Here is a 22,079-nt window from a genome sequence, read left to right as displayed (position 1 = left end):
ACACTTGCAGCCAGTTGACATGGATTAAAGTTGACTCAACCTCTGTCCTGTGTCCTTGTGTGTACCACATTGAGCATGAGAAAAGAAAGAAGACCAAAGAACTGTCTGAGGACTTGAGAATGCAAATTGTGAGGAAGCATGAGCAATCTCAAGGCTAAAAGTCCATCTCCAAAGACCTGAAAGTTCCTGTGTCTACGGTGCGCAGTGTCATCAAGACGTTTAAAGCCCATGGCACTGTGGCTATCCTCCCTAGATGTGGAAGGAAAAGAAAAAATTGACGAGAGATTTCAAAGCAAGATTGTGCGGATGGTGGATAAAGAACCTCGACTAACATCCAAACAAGTTCAAGCTGCCCTGCAGTCCGAGGGTACAACAGTGTCAACCCGTACTATCAGTCGGCGTCTGAATGAAAAGGGAGTGTATGGTAGGATACCCAGGAAGACCCAACTTCTTACCCCGAGACATAAAGCCAGCCTGGAGTTTGCCAAAACTTACCTGAGAAAGCCTAAAACGTTTGAGGAATTTTTTCTGGTCAGATGAGACAAAAGTAGAGCTTTTTGGAAAAAGCCATCAACATAGAGTTTACAGGAAAGGCATTCAAAGAAAAGAACACGGTCCCTACAGTCAAACATGGCAGAGGTTCCCTGATGTTTTGGGGTTGCTTTGCTGCCTCTGGCACTGGAATGCTTGACCGTGTGCATGGCATTATGAAGTCTGAAGACTACCAACAAATTTTGCAGCATAATGTAGGGACCAGTGTGAGAAAGCTGGGTCTCCCGTCAGAGGTCATGGGTCTTCCAGCAGGACAATGACCCAAAATACACTTCAAAAAGCACTAGAAAATGGTTTGATAGAAAGCACTGGAGACTACTAAAGTGGCCAGCAACGAGTCCAGACCTGAATCCCATAGAACACCTGTGGAGAGATCTCAAAATAGCAGCTTGGAGAAGGTACCCTTCAAATCTCAGGGACCTGGAGCAGTTTGCCAAAGAAGAATGGTCTAAAATTCCAGCAGAGCATTGTAAGAAACTCATTAACTGTTACCGGAAGCGGTTGTTCGCAGTTATTTTGGCTAAAGGTTGTGCAATCAAGTGTTAGGCTAAGGGTGCCAATACTTTTGTCTGGCCCATTTTTGGAGTTGTGTGTGAAATGATCAATGATTTGATTTTTGTTTCATTCTCTTTTGTGTTTTTTCATTGCAAGCAAAATAAATGAAGTTAATAATACCACAGAATTTGTGATTGCAATCATTTTCAAGAAGAAACTGAGTTATCTGACAGAATTGCAGGGGTGCCAATACTTTTGGCCAGCACTGTAGGCATACAGCGAGATAATTACCCATAATTACCACGGAGTTCAAAAAAAGGACTGTATACTATGTTTTATCTGTATAGTCCTGTATGAACAAAAAAAAAATGTCTTAAGTATCTCAATTCACCAGCAAAACAAAACAGAAAAAAAACAAAAACACAACAATGATTTGCCAGGGAGAGGCATGCCAAGAGCTGAGTCTGTATCGGAAGGGGGATTCACACAAGCTGGATCACTGTAGAGATTACCTGCAAAGGCAAATATCAATCTGTATAGTATAGGGGAGATTAAATTATACCTGAGCCTTACCAGTATAAAGGGGGGGAAAGCAGTACACAAAAAAGGTACACAGTAGGAGTGATGGTACAGGAGCTTTCTGGATTCACAAACTCTCATCCAGTATAAGCCAATACTGAAATCACACATGCCACTGAGCCAAGGTCCACAGTGGTTCCAGTGGGGGAAGAAAGGAAACCACACTCCAGTCTTGTAACCTGTCCTGTGTTTTGCTAAAAAACAAAACAGAAAAGCTGCATGCGATTCTAGGCTTAATGCTGTTTAGTAGCTGTATGCCATTATTCAGTTTTGTAAAAGTAGTAGACTTCATATATGCTGGAAATGGTTTACTGTCAAGTATTTAGTTTAAAGGTGACACATACAGTAAGTCCACAATACAGGACATGGCTGCCTGGTTTCTTACCTTGGGGCCCACAAATAAAACTTATTTGCCCAGAAATTAAGCAGTTGCAGGACACTTCCATTTTGCACTCTGCATTACTTAAGCCAGCGGGCTTTACACGCTACGAGATCGCTACAGCGATTTCGCTGGGGTCACGGATTTTGTGATGCACATCCGGCCGCTGTAGCGATCTCGGTGTGTGTGACTCCTAGGAGAGATTTTGGATCGTTGCAAAAATCGCTCCTCGTTGACGTGGGGGGGGGTCCTCTCCCAATTATCGCTGCTGTCGCTGGGGAGAAGTTGTTCCTCGTCCCTGCGGCAGCACACATCGCTACGTGTGACGCCGCAGGAACGAGGAACCTCTCCTTACCTGCCACACGCCAGCAATGAGGAAGGAAGGACGTGGGCCGGATGTTCGTCCCACTCATCTCTGCCCCTCCACTTTGATAGGGCGGCCGCTTCGTGACGTCGCTGTGACGCCGAGTGAACCGCCCCCTTAGAAAGGAGGCGGTTCGCCGGTCACAGCGACGTCACCGAGCAGGTAAGTACGTGTGATGCTGCCGTAGCGATAATGTTCGCTACGGCAGCGATCGCCACAACGATAGGGGCGGGTGCTATCACGCTCGCCATCGCTAGCATCGGCTAGCGATGTTGCAGCGTGTAAAGCCACCCTTACACAAGGCCTTAGATTTGCTCTTTTCAGGAATATGTTAGGCGATTTACATAAGATATGCACTCAGAGAAATAGAAAATCTGCATTTTAATGTCACATTGAATTGTAATACATTTCAAGTGCAGAAACAGAAAAATAAACTGACAGACATGGTAATGAGTACAGGATTATATATATTACAGTTTGCCTTGTTATAATACATTGGCGGCTATGTAATAAAATAAGAGTTAAGGGCAGACGGATTTCAAGCCAATTTGAATAGCTGTCATGGGAAGAAAGCATTTAATATATATATGTAAGCAATGACTGATTTATCGATTCCGGAACGAGAGCGCTCAGCTACTGTATTTACCTTATAGGGGTTAGTTCAATTTAGCAAAATATAAAAAAGGTACAACAGAGTATTCACACAGGTGAAGCGCTTCACATAGCAAAGCCACCGTGAAGAGCCTGGTAATAGAGCTGGCACAAATGAGTCTAGATATTCCCGCATTATCCTTGCGCCATTAGCTTCCCATTTTCTCTTATTGTGATATATTGGAAATCATTAAATTCAGCACATATACCAACCCCAAATGTAAACTGAAATGAAACTAATAAGGTAAATGTTGTGCTGTAGCTGAATTATTGGAATTACAGTGATTTAATAGCAGAGGGCCATGCTGACCAGGCGAGTTGGCAGTTCCCAATACTTTTGTAACCATGTTTTATTTATATGCACAGACACGAAAATCATCCAGTCATGCAATGTTCACGTTAGGCATTTTGCATCTCTTTGCCAATTTTGTAACTAAGAATCTTGTTCCAGTCAATCTTGGTGCGTGTCACTGGCAATTGCCGGCGTAAGGCCTTGAAAGTAGTGTCCGACATGGTCTGGTAATTTTCACTGATCGCAGTCTACAAGAAAAGAAAGTAACGTAAAGATTAGGGTTAGTTCAATGCCTAACATGATGTATACAGAGTTCACATGTGGGGCAGATATTAGAATGGCCATAAGATAATGGGAAGAACGGGGGGAGGGAGGGGGGCAGGGAAAAAAAAGAAACATAACCCAGATCTAAACTATGCTTTTGTAAATGCCACACACTACATGTATGAAATGGTTGTTGTGAAAGCATATGACTGAAGCTCTCATCGATTACAAATGGGACGTGTCTACACACATCACATCCTCTTTCTTATAAGAATTATGTAAAGCTTCACCTAAAAGAATGTGTAGCCAACATGTTTACAAGGTGGAAAAACATACACTGCCAATTTCACCAAAGTAAAGATGATCAGTCTGTTTTTGCTTTTATTTTATTTCTAGATTTTGGCGGTTGGTGACTGTTCACATTAAGTCATCAGGCTTTGTCCACAGGCTATTTACTTCATGCAGCATTTGCTTGGACCTGTCCCGCCCACAGCCATGACTCAGTCATGGGTACGGGATTGAAATAGACCAGGTGAGTGCTGCTAAGAGCAGTTCTACTATTCATATGTGAGGCCGTATGGCACATTTTATAAAAATATTTTAGTGTAGGACTGCCTCAAATGAGATTTGCCGTGACGTGGCGAGGCAGCTCAAGAAATTGCAATTTTTTGCCAAAAATCTCAAATTTTTTTTATAATAAGTACAGTTTGGAATGTTTAGTGCTGAAGTGCACATTTGGTGCTGGCTTTTTGTTTTTTCTTCAAGAAAAGAAAGTAACGTAAAGATTAGGGTTAGTTCAATGCCTAACATGATGTATACAGAGTTCACATGTGAGGCAGATATTAGAATGGCCATAAGATAATGGGAAGAACGGGGGGAGGGAGGGGGGCAGGGAAAAAAAAAAAACATAACCCAGATCTAAACTATGCTTTTGTAAATGCCACACACTACATGTATGAAATGGTTGTTGTGAAAGCATATGACTGAAGCTCTCATTGATTACAAATGGGACGTGTCTACACACATCACATCCTCTTTCTTAGAAGAATTATGTAAAGCTTCACCTAAAAGAATGTGTAGCCAACATGTTTACAAGGTGTAAAAACATACACTGCCAATTTCACCAAAGTAAAGATTATCAGTCTGTTTTTGCTTTTATTTTATTTCTTGCTGCTCCCGAATTTCCAGTTTTTGTTTTTAAAGGGAATCTGTCAGGTGCATTATGCACCCAGATTTATGAGCAGTTCTGGGTGCATATTTCTAATCCCTGTCAAACAGTCCCAGCCTGTAGTAGCATAGATAAAGAGATCTTTAGAAAAAGTATTTCTAAAAGTCGTTTGATATGTAAAATGAACGCTGGGACCAATCGCAAGTGTGTTAGTACCTGGACTCATTCCGCCCTCTTAGCATGTTAGCACGCCCACAGGGACGTGGTAACATGCTATACAATGCCCATTGCCTAGCATCAAGAGCAGTGACGTGCGTACCTGTGTCTTTTGCACTGCCTCAGACGCCGAACGGGAGGTCAGTGCACATGCTCAGAAGTCACTGCACTTTCGGTCATGCGCAGTAGACCTCTCTGAAGCCAGGACGCGTACACCCAGCTTCATAGTGTGCATGACCGGAAGTGCAGGGCATTCTGATCCATGCGCACTGATCTCACGCTCTGCATCTGAGGCAGTGCAACGGACACAGGTACGCATGTCACTGCCGATGATGACGCTAAGCCATGGGCATTGAATAGCATGTTAGCACACCCCTGTGGGTGTAACATGCCAAGAGGGCGGAATGAGTGCAAGAACTAACGTCCTTGTGACTAGTCCCTGCACTCATTTGCATATCAAAGGATCTTTAGAAATACTTTTTCTAAAGATCTTTGGGTCCTACTAGATGCAGGGACAGTTAAGCAGGAATTAGCAATATGTACTCAGAACTGCTCAAGGTTCTAGGTGGATATTGCACCTGACAAGTTCACTTTAAATCCACTATACAGATACAGAGATATAGGCCTTTTTATTTAGTGCTACTTTATATCATCTTTATCCAGGGGGCTGTGCTCACAGGGTAAGCTTGCAGAGCAGTCTAAAGACATGCCCCCAATCCTATGAACACCACCCCCTTAGTAAAAACTAAAAATTAGCAATAAATAAAAAGCCCTAATCTCTGGAACCATACGGTAAGATTAAAAAAACAACAAAACAGAATACTCAGGTAAACAGTGGGAAGATAAGAGCAAAAACTTCCCATTTTAACTGGGTGACAGGTTCTCTTTAAAAGGGGTTCTCTGACAAATGTAATTAAGTAAAAAAAGGTTTAATTCCTTCACCCCCAAAGCTGATTTTCATCTTCCTTACTGGGTCAAAAATTTTAAAATGCTCAGACATCACTTTATGATATAACAACTCTGGAATACTTTGATATCCAAGTGATTCTGAGATTGTTTTTTCATGACATATTGTACATGTTAGTTGTAATAATTTGACAAAAATAATTGAATTTTGATACCCTTAAACCACAGATATACCAAGCAAAATAGTTAACATTTTCCGCATAACTTTACATTTTTAAATTTATCCAAACAATAATTCATAAGACAATATTTTTTTTTATAGACCACATCACATTTCAAGTAAATTTGATATGAATTGGTGACAGAAAATACCCCAAAAAGGACACCATTTTAAAAACTGCAGACCTCAACACTACATTCAAGAGTTTAATTAACCCTTTAGGTGCTTCACAAGAATTTAAGCAATGTGGAAGGAAAAAAAAAAAAAAAACTAACATTTTAATTTTTCCTACAAAAATGTTGCATGACCTCAAATTTTTCATTTTTATAAGAGTAACAGGAGAAAAAAAAAAAAGACAGTACAATTTGTTGTGCAATGTCTCTTAAGTACAGATACCTCATAATGTAGTGGAAAAACTACTGTTTGGGCACATGGTAGAACTCGGAAGGGAAAGATAACCATCTGACTTTTTGGTAAAATTGGCTGGATAAATTGCAAACGTCATGTTGTATTTTCAGAGCCCATCATGTGACAGAATAGTAGGATCCCCCCTCTCCCCCCAAAAAAGTGACCCCATTATGAAAACTACAACCCTCAAGGAATTTATTTAGGAGGTGTGGTGAGCACCTTGAAACTACAGGTACTTTACAGAATTTTAGATACCCTTAATGTGGTGTATAGCTATTGTTTGGGTGCACACCCGGGTTCAGACGGGAAGGATCACCTTTTGACTAGAATAAACTGTTTATGCAGCATGGCACCCAAAGAGCCTCTGACATGATAGAAAAAGTCCCTCTCCCATCCCCCCAAAAAAGACCCCACATTAAAATTCCCAATGACATCATCTAGGGGTGAGTGAGCATGTTGACAACATGTGCCTCACAGAATTTTATACCATTGTGGGGTGAAGAAATAATTTTTACCACTTAAACTTTGTTTTACCCAAAGTTTTCAATTTTTAAAAAAGGCGAATAGGAAAAAATTGACTGCACAGTTTCTTGTGCAATTTTTCCTGAGTGCACCAATACTCTACATGTAAATCGGGAAATTCTCTCCAGGCAGAGTGGAAAGCTCAGAAGGGAAGGAGCACCATATTATGGTGCAGATTTTTCTGGTATGGTTTGCGAGTTCCATGTCACACTGCCAGAGCACCTGAGGTGCCAGAACAGCAGAAACCCCATAAGTGACCCCTTATGGGTGCAGTGATCATATATGATATCACAGGTGTATATCACAATTTTATACCATTCAGCGGTGAAGAAAAAAAACAACATTTTTACTAATGATGGGCAAATGTTCTCGGCACTCGATCGAGTTGCTTATTCATTAAAGTCAATGCAAAGCACAGGTTTCCTTCACTGAATGATGGGAGCAGGCACCCCAGTGAGAGTCACTTGTAGTCTCTGAAGGGCACTCACTGGAAATGCTCTGTTTATGGCTGGCTGTATTTGCGTGGCGAGCCGAACTGCCCAATCACTTACTTCCATTATACTCGTTACTCGAGTGGAGCCTGTCTGAGCATCTGACCAGCGCAATTCTAGTAACGAGCACTCGAGCATAATAGTGTTCACTCATTTCAAGCATCATACTTGCACATGAATTTGTAACCACTAAAATTTTGTTTTAGTCTTAGATTTTACATTTTCACACAGAAAAATGGCATCAAAATTTGTCACAATTTATGTGGAATGTAGCAATACCCCCACATGTGGCTCTACATTACTGTTTAGTCACACAGCAATACTCTGGAGGGAAGGGGCACTATTTGACCCTTAGAGCACAGATTTTTCCTAGGATGCTTTGCAGACTCCATATACAGAGCCGTTAAGTCCCAGAAAAGCATAATTCCCCCCTCAAGTGACCCCATTTTGGAAATTACATCCCTCTGTTAATTTATCTACATGCGTAGTGACTATTTTGATTCCATGGTTGCTTGCAATTTTCACTTGGCAATATCCATTGCTGCTTGTTACTGGAAAATATAGAGCCCAGCTCATGCTTTTGGAGAACTGGACCCCATAAATTAAGTAGGCTCTCATCACTACAGAAATGCCAAACATTTGCACACAATGTGGTTTAGGCACACTTTGGGGCTCAGAAAGGGGAGGATTGGGAGAAAAGACTTTTCTGTATTTCTTTTTTGAGGTGGAGCCATTTCATTTTTCCAGAGCCTCTGTGCTATCACTAATGTGACCCCTTATATCTCCACTTTACATGATGGACCCGAGTAGGCTTGTTTTTTTTGTGGATTGACAAATCTTTTATTGGAAATATTTAGAATAAAATTTTGGATCACATTTATCGTGTGCTCTATGCTGAACACTTACATCGTGGTTTCCATCTACATGTCCAAATGACACGATTCAGATGAAACCCCAGAGGGATCTATTCACTAATGAGGCAGCAGAGTTACTCTGAATTTTGTCTGACCTCTGTTCAGCGTTGTCCTTTTCAGAAGTGCACAGAACTGTGGTTGACTACACTTTTATTCTCGCTTAAAAAGACTGATACTGCTGGATCATAAGACAGTGTCTCAACCTGGCTCATTATAGTGAATGTTCTGTTGGGGGTTCCACTTGAGTCACATATTTCAGATATTTACATGTAAACCCCGATGTAAGGGTACACAGTCATGATCAGTGTTACTAGTGTTCTTGGAGCAACGGATTTTTGCTGTGTCCAAAACACTGTTTTTACAGTACCAGCAAAGTGGATGGGATTGATAGAAATCTCTTGTCCACCGTTTTTCTTTAATGCAGTGTATACACACCTGCGGTTCATTTTTCCAAGCCGCATCATGTCAATTTCTCTTGCGGACATGCGCAGTTTTACATGTGTATTTTACATATGTACTAAAAGTGCTTATGTTTGTCTGCAGCTCCTGAGGAGATCCAGGAGTATAGACTGGAAACAAACCTCAGACTGCAGTCTTGTAGAACCATATAATTTAGGTAAGGTATGGTAGTGGGATCAGAATACTCCCAAAATTTGTATCCATGGAGATATTTAGACATTTTATTTTTGCAGTTTTTCGAAATTTTGAAGACCTACCTGGTACTCATTTTCAGCATCCTCTACTATTTTAATGAATTCCTTAGCTGTTTGAACTTCATTCTAAATAGGAGGAAAAAAAAAAAATCAAAACAATAAACACCATAAAAACACAGTCTCCGCAAAATCGTTGCTTCAACCACGTAGTTGTTTTTTTTTTTTACACACAAGAGTATCAGGAGAAAAAGGCACCATACAATGTATTGTGCAATTTCTCCTGAGTACAACGATACCTCATATGTGTAGGAAATCAACTGTTTAGGCGCATGGCAAGGCTCAGAAGGCAAGGAGCGCCATTTGACTTTTCTAATGCACAGAGGCAGATCAGTGATGTGCATCACTGATCAGTGCTCGGCCGCTGCAGGACGCACGGACGGATAAGGTGATACGGCCGAAATGAAAAAAATCCTGCCCAAAACTGAGCATGGATGCTGATCCGTGATGTGCATCACTGATCAGCGCTTGCAGGACACACGGACGAATGAGATTCAAAAAGGGACAATAAAAAATAAAAAAAATTATAATCACAGGACCAGATGAACTGCAGGAGGAATAGAAGGCAGCAAGATGGACAGCTCATCACAAGACACAGCAGCAGGCAGCAAGATTAACGGCTCACGCGCGAGGAGGACTCAGCGATTGAGGCAGATGCGATCGGACCAATGAAGACCTCACACCACCCAGTGGCAGCAGGTAGGGGGACAGCAGATGCCGAGGGAGAAACAGGAGAAGCCAAGGTATCGCACCAACCGCAGACGCAAGAGAATCAGAGCAGGAGAGAACACAGGGACGCTGATGGACAGAACACACGCAGGGGGCAGATAGGTTGGAAGGGGCAGATGAAGAGTATGTGGAAGAGAAGGGGCAGATCAAAAGGTGGCATGGTGGCAGATCGAGGAGCAACAATCAGGTGGGGTGCCGTGTTTCCTGGCCTCCAACTAATGATCAGATGCTGCTGCAGCACCTCATAGCTGGATCTCACGGTTTGGGGCATTTTTCTTTTTGCCGATAACAGTGTGATCGCTGTGATTGGCGGTTCAGATTTGAACCGCCAGTCACAGCGATCGTAGATGGGGGGTGGTGATGCCACTCTCCCCGGGGTCAAGCAAAGGTGCTTAGCTGTAAAAAAAAACAGCAGGGGGCATAATTTGAAAGCCACCGCTATGGCCTTGTCAATCAAATTTTAGGATATACAGTTATGTCCCTGGTTGTGAAGTGATGTAAAAAAATAAGACGCGACTGTGAGGCCCGTGGTCGTAAAGGGGTTAAAGTGTAACCGTCGGTTTAATTTTATTTCATAAATCAATAGTACACATGAAAATAAGCAATTTTGTAACATATCTTAACAGACATACCTGTTTCTTTCATTGCTAGAATTGCTCATTCATTATCAAAATTCTCATTTCTGAGGTAAAATCTGTATTCAGTGAAGACTTTCCCATTACTGAGATAAGAGATGGCAGTTGGTGCTAATGAGATTCTATGTAGATAGAAGAGGGAGGAGGGGCGGAGCTCTGCCTCTAGCTCCTCCTCATAGAATCTCATTGTAACAACTGCCAACTCCTATCTCAGTAGTGGGACTTGTTTTATTAATAGTTTTGAGCCATTTAAATTGTTCATGTTTCATTGGTTTATTATTAACAGCAGAACATTTGTCAGTGTACAGATGTATTCAAAATTATTTAACCTCCATTGTAAATTAGTTGGATTATAAAAATGTAATGGAATGGAATGGTCACATGCCAGGAAGAATAGCTGTTCTGGTGCACCAGGCACATCCATGCATTATATGGATTACCATTTTCTTGATTGGGCAGCATGTATTGATACATTTCAGTGTAACCCCCACCTTACACCCTTCCCGAAATAACACAATAGCTTGTCCTGTGTCCGATGCAGGTGTGCGATGAGGGCTCAGAAGCCAAGTCACACATGGCATATTCAGGCTGTGTTGTACAGCCGACATCCAAAACCAACAGCAGAAATGTGAGCTTGCTACTGATTACTAACAGCAGGATTTGAGTGCAGTGATTCAGCCTGGGCGTCGATTTGGGTCATTACATAGTCCCTCTCTGCAATGTGATTGCAGGTTGCTGAAGGTTTATACATTGCAGACAGGTGCTTACTGAAGGCATGAATGGCTGCCATAATGGGACTCCTGTGAAACCAAGCCACAGCCTAGGCATTATAGGAACTTATGATTCTTGCTACCTACTGCAATATTGATGTATTGCATTGCATGATATATATATAGACTTGGGGAAAAATAGGGACATACTAAAATTAATCTCTCTAAACATGCATCTTCTATAGACAAAAAAACCCTGTACAGTAAACAAAAAACCCCACCTCCTCTCCCCTCAAAAATGCAATAAAAAAAAAAATGAACAAAACATCGTATGTACGCCAATACCCAGTACGTTACAAACTAGTCATTTTCCAGTATGTGCCAACTTTCCCAGCTGCAGTAACACTAAACTTACCGTCACTGTTAGGGACTCTGCAATGTCTTTATGGCTCACTAGCTGAACATTACCATCTTCATAATAATGAACCTGTGGGGGGAATCAACGAAGATTTGAGTCAAATGTGAAACTTTTCTACATCTCAAAATAAGGTTCTCAGATATGAAGAATCCGAAGAGAAGAATGAGACATCAGAAATAAAAAAATTTACCTATTACCAGCACATAAATGTAGGCTCTGGAAACCTTTGCCGATTTTAGACAAAGACATGATGCAGAATATATTTGCTGCTACAATCAGAAAGGGCTGCAGTAATTCCCACTCTTTTTACAAAAACAAACAAAAGATGAATTAAAGAGCAGAGGTAACGTCGCCATCTCTGCAGCCAATAACTGAACTCAGCAGCTCTGCCCGAATTGACAGCAGGAGTCACTGATTAGCTGCAGTGCTGTTGTGGATCTAACGGCAACACTGCAAACAGACATTGCTATATATTATGCCGGATTTTTTGCTTTATAAGACGCACCGGATTACAAGGCGCACCCCAAATTTAGAGAAAAAAAAAGGGGGGGTTATGTCTTATACTCCTGTGGATGGTGTCTTACCGGAGGGAGGGCAGTAGCCAGCAGTGATGGAGCACGGTCACAGGAGACAGGGGCGGTGCTGGAGTAGGGCGATGCTGCAGGCCGTGCAACGGGTGTCTCAGATGTTCAGTTGGCAGTGCAGGCTTCAAGGAAATGGCACCCGGAGTTGGCGTGTGCGCAGATTGAGCTCTCGGCTCAATGGCAAGCATAGATCTCTTCAGCGCACGTGCCACCTCCAGGCACCAATTTCCTTAAGCCCACTGTAGTGAGATCAATGGTCTGGAGGTGGCGTGTGCGCAGATGAGATCTTGAGCAGAGCGCTCTACCTGCACACGCAACAACTCCGGGCACCATTATTTGAAGCCCACAAAGCCAACAGAGCATCTGGGACACCTGTCGTACCGCCCACAACCCCAGCACAGCACCCAGTCTCCACCCCTTGGTAAACTACATTCGGTTTATAAGACGCACCCCTCATTTTCCTCCCAAATTTTTGGGAGGAAAAGTGTGTCTTATAATTCGAAAAATATGGTACTTTCTAAGGTGCCAGGTGGCATATTCACCAAGTACAGGTGTCTACTTTAAGAAGATATATAGATTTGACTAATGTATTTTTTTTTTGTGTGCAAGTTATCCTGGCAGGAAAATGAATAAATAATCATCATACCTGAATTTTTAGACTGCCAACCACTCTGGTAGTGGCTTGTGTGATTGTAAACTTCCATTCTGACCTCCAGCGTCCATTCCTGTACAAGAAAAGAAGAATTCAATATGTACATTGCAGAGTAACTCAGAATGAAAATAGGCAATTCAGACAGTCGAAAGTAGCTCCCTCTTCTCGCCAAACCCACAGTACACATCTCATATTGAGGCTAAACCAACATCCAGCCTCATATACACTTTGTAATAGTGTCAGTATACAAGTTTCCACTAGGAGGGTGAGCTATGCAGCAACATCAGTGTGAATAGATGGGCATGGGCTCTAGGTTTCGGCCCTATCGGGTTTAATCATTTTACAAGCCCTGCTACAAAATATGCAAACACCTTCTGATTAAAGCTCCGGCCCAAAGAGTTTCTGCACACTAACTGGCTTCATGCTCACAGATGCTTCTCACATCTCAGACAAAAGGGAGCCTTAAAGTATGTTTACTCTTAGTGGGGTTTTTTGCTACCAAGAAAAAAAGCCACGAAACTGAACGTGTGTACTTACCCTTACAGGGCTACATGGAAAGTCAGCTCAATCAAAATTTGCCAGTTAGGAAGAATTGTTTTTTTTATTAGTAAACATTTTGAAAAAAAAAATACTATTACATGTGATTTCTCGAAGAAGAGAACATTTCGCCTTAAAAACAAATTTAGAAGCAGTACTAAAATGTCTAGTTTTTTTGTTTTTCCAGTGCTGGAATGGTACATTTAACATAAAAGGACCCTGCCCCATGTCTTAAAAACTCATCCTCTGGGATTTTCACCTTTTCTTGGTGTTGCTCCGGTCCCACAGCGCCATCTTGTGTACACAACTTCTGACCAGCTGGAAGTCCAAAGTTACATCACAAGCTCTCAATGTACAGCCCAGATCCAGAACATGTCTCTTGGACTTGTATTGAGGAATGACCTCTGATGTGCTCCATGAAGCACTAGAGCAGCCGGCTGGTCAAAAACTGCAGGAGACCAACAGGAGCAATCTGGATAGAAGATGAAGATGCTGCAGATTGAGTATAAGAGTAGGGACAGAAGACAGATTACAAGCACGACTCCAGCGCTGAAAAAAATAAACAAAAAGCTGGAGTGGTGCTTTAAAGCAGCTATACACTAAGGCTGCGTGCCCACGATCAGTATTTGCAGCATTTTGGACACAGCATGCTTCAGCTGTTTCCAACCGCTGCAGTGTACAGTACAAGCACACCAGACGGGAATTCTAGAAATCCCGTGCCCACTGTGCTTGATTTTTCTGCAGCAAACACTGACCTGCGGAGCGTTTTTCCAGACCGCAGCATGTCAATTGTTTGCTGCGGAATCGCATGTATTCTTCTGCAGAGGAGACATGCGGCCCCGTCGGTCAGGACTCGCTGCGTTCTGAACGCAGTAAGTCCTGATAGTGGGCACATACCATTACAGTATAACAAATGTATTGTGGCAGTTTCTAATATGGAAATCTCTCCTTCGTGAAGCAATGCCCACTTCTTAGTGCTAGCCTTCCATCAAGTGTCATGGCATCTATTTTTTTATTTTTTTAATGTGAAACTAATATCTATTTGAAATCTTAAAAAAAAAAATGGGCCAGTACACTTGTGGTAAATTGTAGTTGTGCTATCTGTAGCCATTATCAGGTAATACTCAGTATTAAAACAGTTATGTTAACTGTTTTTATCCGGGATTTTAAAATTTATTTTATTTTAAAACTGTATAATTTTTTTTTTTGGGGAAGGTGCACTAATCTATTACGCACATAAAAACCAGTTGAATACTGTAAGGGATCAAAAGGTGAGAAATAAGGAGGTGGGATGATTCTAAACGGTAAACCTGCCGCACCTAACGGCTGAGGATCTGGAGTGTATAAGCAGAAGTGTTAGATGAGGAAGTTAAAGGTTATTGGGGAACTCAATACAAGCAAAGCGCCAAAAGCGGATGGATTCAAAGGAGAGTTTTCCAGAACTCTGAATGAACAGATCATAACCACCCTGTCAAGCTTTGTATAAAAAAGTAGTAAACAGCTCAAAGCTATTGCAACACCTTACTACAGCCTACATAAAAAAAACAAACCAAAAAGGGGGTAAAAATCTAGTCAGTCCTGCAAATTATTAGTCCTGCAAATCCAATATCGTTAAAAGGGAACCAATCCCCAGGATTTTCGTATACAAGCTAAAAGCTAGTGCCAGTACAGCACTATCAGGCTGATTCTCTACATACCTGTAGTGGTCAGCTCAGATGTTTAGGTTTTGAAATTCATGACAGTAAAGTTTGTAAAATTAGCAGCTTGATGAGTGACAACAGCTGAGGATCAGATATCCATTGCTGCTGTCACTCAACAAGCAGCTAATTTTATAAACTTTACTTTTTTGGCTTTAAAAATCTAAACATCCGAGCAGACCACTACAGGTATGTATGGTATCTGCCTGATAGTGCCAGTATAGCACTGGCTTTAGCTTATATATGAAAATAATGGTGATTGGTTCCTTTTAATAAACCAAGATCTTTAAACACTTTCCAACTTAATGGCAAATAGTTTAGGTAGAATTGTGGCCAAACTAAGTGTTCCAGTCAGGCTTTATAATGGGGTATATCAGCAGTGAAAAATGTGCGAAAAGCTTTACTAGTCATGGATGTTTTTAAGGGTAAAATACTCATGAAGGAAGAAATGCCAGCTATCGTTACATTGGATGCAGAAAAGGCATTTGGCAAGGTTAATTGGATATGGCTAGAGTTGGTTCGGGAAACAGTAGGATTAACAGATGCCTTCGGAGGCTATATTCAGGCATTATATTTAAATCCATATTGTAGGGGGGGGGGGGGGGGGACACACAATTGTTCAAGGACCTACTATATGATTCAGATGAAAGATTACTAACTTGTCCAGAGATCATAGGTAAAATATAGATTGTCATCTTTTCAAACCATGCAATTTACACAGATCGGGAAATATATTGTGCAATCATTGCAAAATGTGTCTAAGGTGGTAGGTAGCAACAAATTAGATACAACTATAAGGCTTTGTGCGCACGTAAATGCTGAAATTTCTGCAGTGATTTGACAGCACATGTGCGCTTCAAATCGCTGCAGAAACAACGCGTAATGGATGCAGTGTTTCAGCAGAATAAATCCCGATTTCATGCGCTCGGGATGCTGCCCCCACCATAGACAGAGTGGGAGCAGCATCCAAAGTGCACAGAATAATTGACATGTTGCTTTTTTGAACGCACAGATTTGTGTCACAATCGTGCGCAAGGATTATGCACAATCTAAATAGATTGTGCTGGGGATGCAGGACGCAAGCATTTACACTGCAGCGTAAATGTATGAATTTACGCAACGTGCGCACAAAGCCTAAAGATGGACATAAACATTGTACATATCGCTGATCTTCAGGAGAATGAGGGAAAATCTGATTCCAGTATGCCCAGAGTATATCTTCAAAGCATGGGCTAAAGAACTAGGGGATCTGGAAGTAGGGCTGGGGTGGGGTCAGGAATAATGAGAGGGCTTGAAAACTGGTGGGAAATGTGTGATCAAAATTCACTGGCTTAGGTGGACAAGAATCATAAAACATAACATTTATAAGCAGTATTTAAAATAGCAAAAACATCTCCACCATAAATATTAATGCTTATCCAGAGCTTTAATATTTATGGTAGAGATGTTCTGGCCATTTTAAATACTGCTTATAAATGTTATGTTTTATGATTCTTGTCCACCTAAGCCAGTGAATTTTGTTTAAATTTAGTGGACAAATTGAGTCTTCTAGGTCGACAGAGAAATGTGTGATCATTGAGAAGCAATACATAGAGCGATTTATGGCTTCAATGCACAGAATTATAAACAGCGGCCCGATAGGGCAGTGTGAGAACCTAAGTGTTATTCCCCCAAAACCGATATGTTGTATGGGTTGTGGCAATGTATTATAGTACAAAGCTTTTGGAAGAAAGTTCAGTCGCTTGCGCAAAGTATTTGGGATAAGAAAATACAGCTGAATCTAAGGTTATCAATATTTCATTACAACGAAGAGGAGGTTTTAGATGGAAATAACGCAAGTAGCCCATTACCTAACCACCTCCATTACATGCTTAGAATATCTTTAAAAAAAAAAAAAAAAGTCTCCTGATAGATGGGAGAGGTGGGTTCTAACAGCTAAAATCTCTACTAGATATAGAGAGTAGAAACGGAATTGAACAAGGAGACTAAAAACCACTCTTTGACAAATGGAGGAAATGTATTACAACGTATTAGAAATAAAACCAACAGTTCATCCTTTTGTAAATACAGCATGGTATCTGGTGTCGGATTCACGGGGCAGTCTGTCTGGATTGAAGATTCAATAATACTGTCATTAGGGACAGATGACCCAATGATATAAAGGCTTGGCACTAGAGCATACAACTTAGGATGGATGGAGATCTCACACGTTCTCAATAAGAAATATTGACTTGCGTGTTATATGGATTATTTATGTTTTGCCTTTTCTTTCTGCAAAACACAGCAAAAATGTCAATAAAATTTGTGGGAAAAAAAAACCTGGATTTGAAAAAAAATTGTCAATTCCAAAAGAAGTAAAAAACCCCTAGTTCAGCAGGAGTGTGTGAGGAAGGCTGGCAGGCTAGGGCAAGAGGAGAACCTGTCATACAATATATTAGCAAGCGCCACAAACCTTTAACCCACTTCTCCCCCGACCAATTTTCCATTTTCCGTTTTTTTGCTCCCCTTCTTCCGAGAGCCGTAATTTTTTTATTTTTCAGTCAATCTTGTCAAGTGAGGACGAGTTGCACTTATAAATTTAACCATGAGTTTTACCATATAGTGTACCTCGAAAACGGAAAAACAAATTCCAAATGTGGAAAAATTGCAAAAAAAAAAAAAAAAAAAAAAAAGTGTGATACAATTGTTTTTGAGATATTTTATTCACTGTGTTCATTATGGTGAAAGGGATATGTCGGTGTGATGCCTCAGGCCGGTGCAAGTTCGTAGACACAAAACATGTATAGGTTTACTTTTAAAGTTAAGAAAAATCAGATGTTTGTCCAAAAAAAGTGGCGTACGTTTTCCGCCATTTTCCCTGTGCTACCATGACAACCATCGACTCCACTTGATCAAGTCACGTGATTCCGGTGGTGGCCAGTGAGTAAAGTTTTACCGCGTCCAAGATTTAAATGGCGCTGTCACATTTGACAGCACCATTTAAGGGGTTAACAGGCACAGACAGATTGCGGATTTACTCATGCCTGCCAGATACATGTCAGCTGTAAAAATCAGCTGACATGTGTGCAGATCGCCACAGGCTTCCTGCAGCAGCCGGCGGGGATTAACTATGACCGCTAGCACGTAATAGTACTGCCCATGGTCGTTAAGGGTTTAAGAACAACAATACAATGACTTACCAGAAGTTCTTTGCTTGAAACTGATGACTCTCAATGCATACAATTATCGTTTGTTGTCCATCTATTGTTTTGCCATACACCTGAAAATATTGAAATTATTATGGTTCAAACTTGGCAAAGAAGTGCTGAAATAAATATGTAAAAGAGAACCTATCATTCATGCTGCTCAAATCATGGGCAGAACGAATCATAGTGTGGTAGCACAAATGCAGAAAGGTATGCTATTCTCTGAAATGCTTCGGCATAGTTATAGGTCCGGCTGGGGACTTTAGGGAGGCACAAGACTAGTCCAGCACTGGATGAATGCTAACTGACCTGCTCTGGTTGACTGACATAGAAAGAGACCTATTAATCAACTGGAGCGGGGCAAGGAAAAGCAGGCCATGGATGCATCAGACTACTTAGATCTCTGCCTGCAGTCCCAGGACTGCTTTTGAAACTATGAGTTAACACGCAACAAAGTTTCAGAGTAAAACATACCTAGCTGCAATCACACAGCAATGCTCTGATTCATGCGGTCCTTGGTTCAGGCATCATGAATCTAATGACAAGATCCCTTAGGGAGGGGTGACCCAGAAATACACTTACAGTACAAACTCCATTTGGATAATGATCTTTCACATAGGACCTCACTGCAGTATCAACCACATTTCTCCAAGACTCCATGGCGTTTTCTCCTTCAGAGGGCCTTGGGTCGCTTGCCTCCTTTCTCAAGTGATCAAATTTGAATGAAATCTTATTCTTAGGATCCAGGAATCTTCCATTGCCAAGATCTCCATGCTCTGTTATTAATACCTGAGTTAAAAAGGTATCCAAAAGTTAAAATAGAAAAATAAGATACAACATGCATATTGTATGATAGCAATGGTCCTATGACAACAGACAGCAGCACTGGTGTGTACGGAAGCAAAGGAAAAGTATCAAAATCAGCAGCTAAACTGGGGAAAATACTGTAGAAAGTAGGGGCTTCTAGGGGATGGTGAAGGGGATGATATAAAAACGGTGTGTTCTTCTGAATTTTACCATGTAGCAAGTAGAAAGCCCTTAAGTTTATTCCTCTTGTGCAGGGAACGCTCCCAGACATGAAGCCAGGATTGTGGGATGGGATGTGCATCAATCCTATATTTGTCTGCACACTAAAGGCCCCGTCACACACACATAAAAATTTGGCAGATCTGTGGTTGCAGTGAAATACGTAATTACTTACCGGTAATGTGTTTTTTCCGAACCCATGACGGCACCACGAGAGAGGATCCGCCCATCCAGGACAGAAAACCTTCAGGTTAAAAAGGGGCGGTCCTCTCGCAGCTTCAGTTTGATTACAGAGCATGAGAGGACCTCCAAAAAAACCCAACAGGTTAGTATAAGGCCACCACCAGTAAAATTGTGGAAGAAGGAAAAAGGAAAGTGAACTAACCAACAATCCCCAGTGCAAAGTGGGAATATAAGGGTGCCATCATGGGTTCGGAAAAAACACATTACCGGTAAGTAATTACGTATTTTTCCCTCACCCTATGACGGCACCACGAGAGAATTACAGCGAACAAAAAAAATTAGGGAGGGACCACAGCCTGTAGAACACGCCTCCCAAAAGGTGAAGTCAGAGAAGGAAAGATCCAACCTATAATGCTTATAAAAGGTCGAGGGTGAGGACCATGTGGCAGCTTCACAAATTTGAGCAATGGAAACATCCGCCCGTTCTGCCCAAGAAGATGCTACAGCCCGCGTGGAATGTGCCTTCAGACCCACCGGAACAGCAGCACCCCTAGTCGTGTAAGCTAACTCAATGGCGTCCCGAATCCACCTGGCCAGCGTGGATTTGGAACACTTAACCCCCTTCGTAGGCCCCTGGAAAGAGACAAACAGACTTGTCCCGCCTCCAGGAACTGGTGACAAGCAGATATTGGATAAGACAACGACGTACATCCAGACAATGCCAACGCCTTTCCTCTGCACGCGTCGGGTTAGCGCAAAAGGACGGCAGTACAATCTCCTGGGACGTATGAAACCGAGAAACCACCTTGGGGAGGTACGCAGGGTCAGGGCGCTACACTACCCTATCGTCCAGTATTTGAGTGTAAGGTGAGTCAATAGAAAGGGCCTGAATGTCGCTAATCCTACGGGCCGAGGTCAGGGCTACCAGGAGGACCGGTCTTAAGGGAAAGACATTTAACAGAGATGGAGCCAAGGGGCTCGAACGGAGGATCCGTCAGGGCCTCCAAAACCAGGTTAAGGTCCCAAGGGGGAAGGGAGACTACCCGTCTAGGACGCTGGCGCGAACTAGCCCTGATAAACCGAGCCACCCAAGGGTTCCCCGCGACATCATAATTGTAGAGTGCTGCTAACGCGGAGATCTGGACCTTGAGTGTGCTAACCGCCAACCCCTTGTCCAACCCACACTGCAGGAATTCCAGGATGGGACCAATGGGAACCTCCCCTGTTACACTAGCGCCCGAGTAAGATAAGAACTTCCTCCAAGTCCTACAGTAGATCTTGGTTGTCACAGGCTTTCTACAACCCAACAGTGTGGAAACTAAATTGGGAGAAAACCCTTTACTGATCAGCAATGCCCTCTCAAATTCCATGCCGTCTGGTGCAACTTGACTGTCGGAGGATGGCACACAGGTCCCTGGGACAGGAGATTCGGAAGTTCTGGGAGGACCCACGGGTCGGTCAGGGACATCCGAACCAGCCAAAAAAACCATGGTCGCTTTGGCCAGAAGGGAGCAATTAGAAGGACTCTGGCCCAGTCGTCCCTGATTTTTTTTCAGGACTGCGGGGAGAAGGACCAGTGCGGGAAACGCATAAGCAAGGGGAAAGTCCCATGGGATTGACAGGGCGTCCACAGCATACGGAAGTTCCTTGAGATTGAGAGAGCAGAACAGAGGAACCTTCCTTTTCTGTTTGGTGGAAAAAAGGTCGATGGCTGGAACCCCCCACCTGGCCGTGATGAGCTCCCACTCCCCCTCGCGCAGGCGAGTGCGACTCAGAAAATCCGCCGCTAGGTTGTCTTTCCCCCTGATGTGAACAGCAGTGAGGGACAGAAGGGGAGTTTCTGCCAGTAGCAGAATCCTGTCGGCTATCAACATAAGGGACCTGGATCTTGTGCCCCCTGATGGTTCAGATAAGCCACAGTCACCTGATTGTACGACAACACCCGGGTATGGTGACCAGTCAGTGAAGGGAGAAGTTCAGTCAGGGCCCGTTCCACAGCCAGCAGCTCTCTGATATTGGAGGAGGAAGCCGCCTCCCTGGGCGACCAGAGACCCTGAATCGGACGGTCCAGCAGGTGAGCCCCCCATCCGGACACACTAGCATCCGTGGTCACAATTCGGGACACCGGGACAGACCATGGGACTCCCCGTGGAGGTGCGCAGGAACCAGCCACCAGTGAAGGGAGGCGATGGAGCTGGAGCTCAGAGTAATCCGAGAGTTCAACCTGTCCCCCAGAAATGACTGATGCCCCAAAATGTCCCACTGGAGGGCTCTGGTATGGCCTTGAGCCCACAACACTGCAGGGAGAGTAGAGGTCAGGGAGCCCAGAAGAGACATAGCCCGTCGCAGGGACATGTGCGGAACCGCCACCGCCTGCTGCACCAGAGAGCGAATCTTCTCCACTTTGGAAGGCGGTAGATGACATTCTTTGAGGAGAGAGTCCAAAGTAAGCCCCAAAAAGACTTGCACCGTGGCCGGAAGCAACCTTGACTTCTCCCTGTTCAAAAGCCAGCCGAGACTTTCCAGCTTTGAGCATACAGTCTGAAGCACGGCAGTACAATGGTTCGCTGAATCCCCTACCACGAGCAAGTC

At 42.8% G+C, this 22,079-nt stretch overlaps 1 protein-coding gene across 1 annotated transcript in view; it reads right to left on the bottom strand.

Moving 5' to 3' along the window:
• Positions 1–2,733: 2,733 nt before the first annotated feature.
• The window catches only part of CAPZA2 (capping actin protein of muscle Z-line subunit alpha 2), a 45,742-nt gene continuing 26,396 nt past the window's right edge, over positions 2,734–22,079 (bottom strand). Inside the window, exons 5-10 of the mRNA XM_075345035.1 lie at positions 18,861–19,067; positions 18,273–18,352; positions 12,854–12,932; positions 11,621–11,692; positions 9,138–9,200; positions 2,734–3,560 (exon numbers count right to left, since the gene is read on the bottom strand). Coding sequence (XP_075201150.1) covers positions 3,420–3,560; positions 9,138–9,200; positions 11,621–11,692; positions 12,854–12,932; positions 18,273–18,352; positions 18,861–19,067 — 642 coding nt within the window. The 3' untranslated portion in view covers positions 2,734–3,419. The remainder of the gene's footprint in view (positions 3,561–9,137; positions 9,201–11,620; positions 11,693–12,853; positions 12,933–18,272; positions 18,353–18,860; positions 19,068–22,079) is intronic.

The sequence above is a fragment of the Anomaloglossus baeobatrachus genome, chromosome 4 (genome assembly GCF_048569485.1).
Source record: "Anomaloglossus baeobatrachus isolate aAnoBae1 chromosome 4, aAnoBae1.hap1, whole genome shotgun sequence".
NCBI lineage: Eukaryota > Metazoa > Chordata > Amphibia > Anura > Aromobatidae > Anomaloglossus > Anomaloglossus baeobatrachus.
Note: the sequence above shows the minus strand (reverse complement) of the source record. Positions and strands in the feature narration are given on the sequence as shown.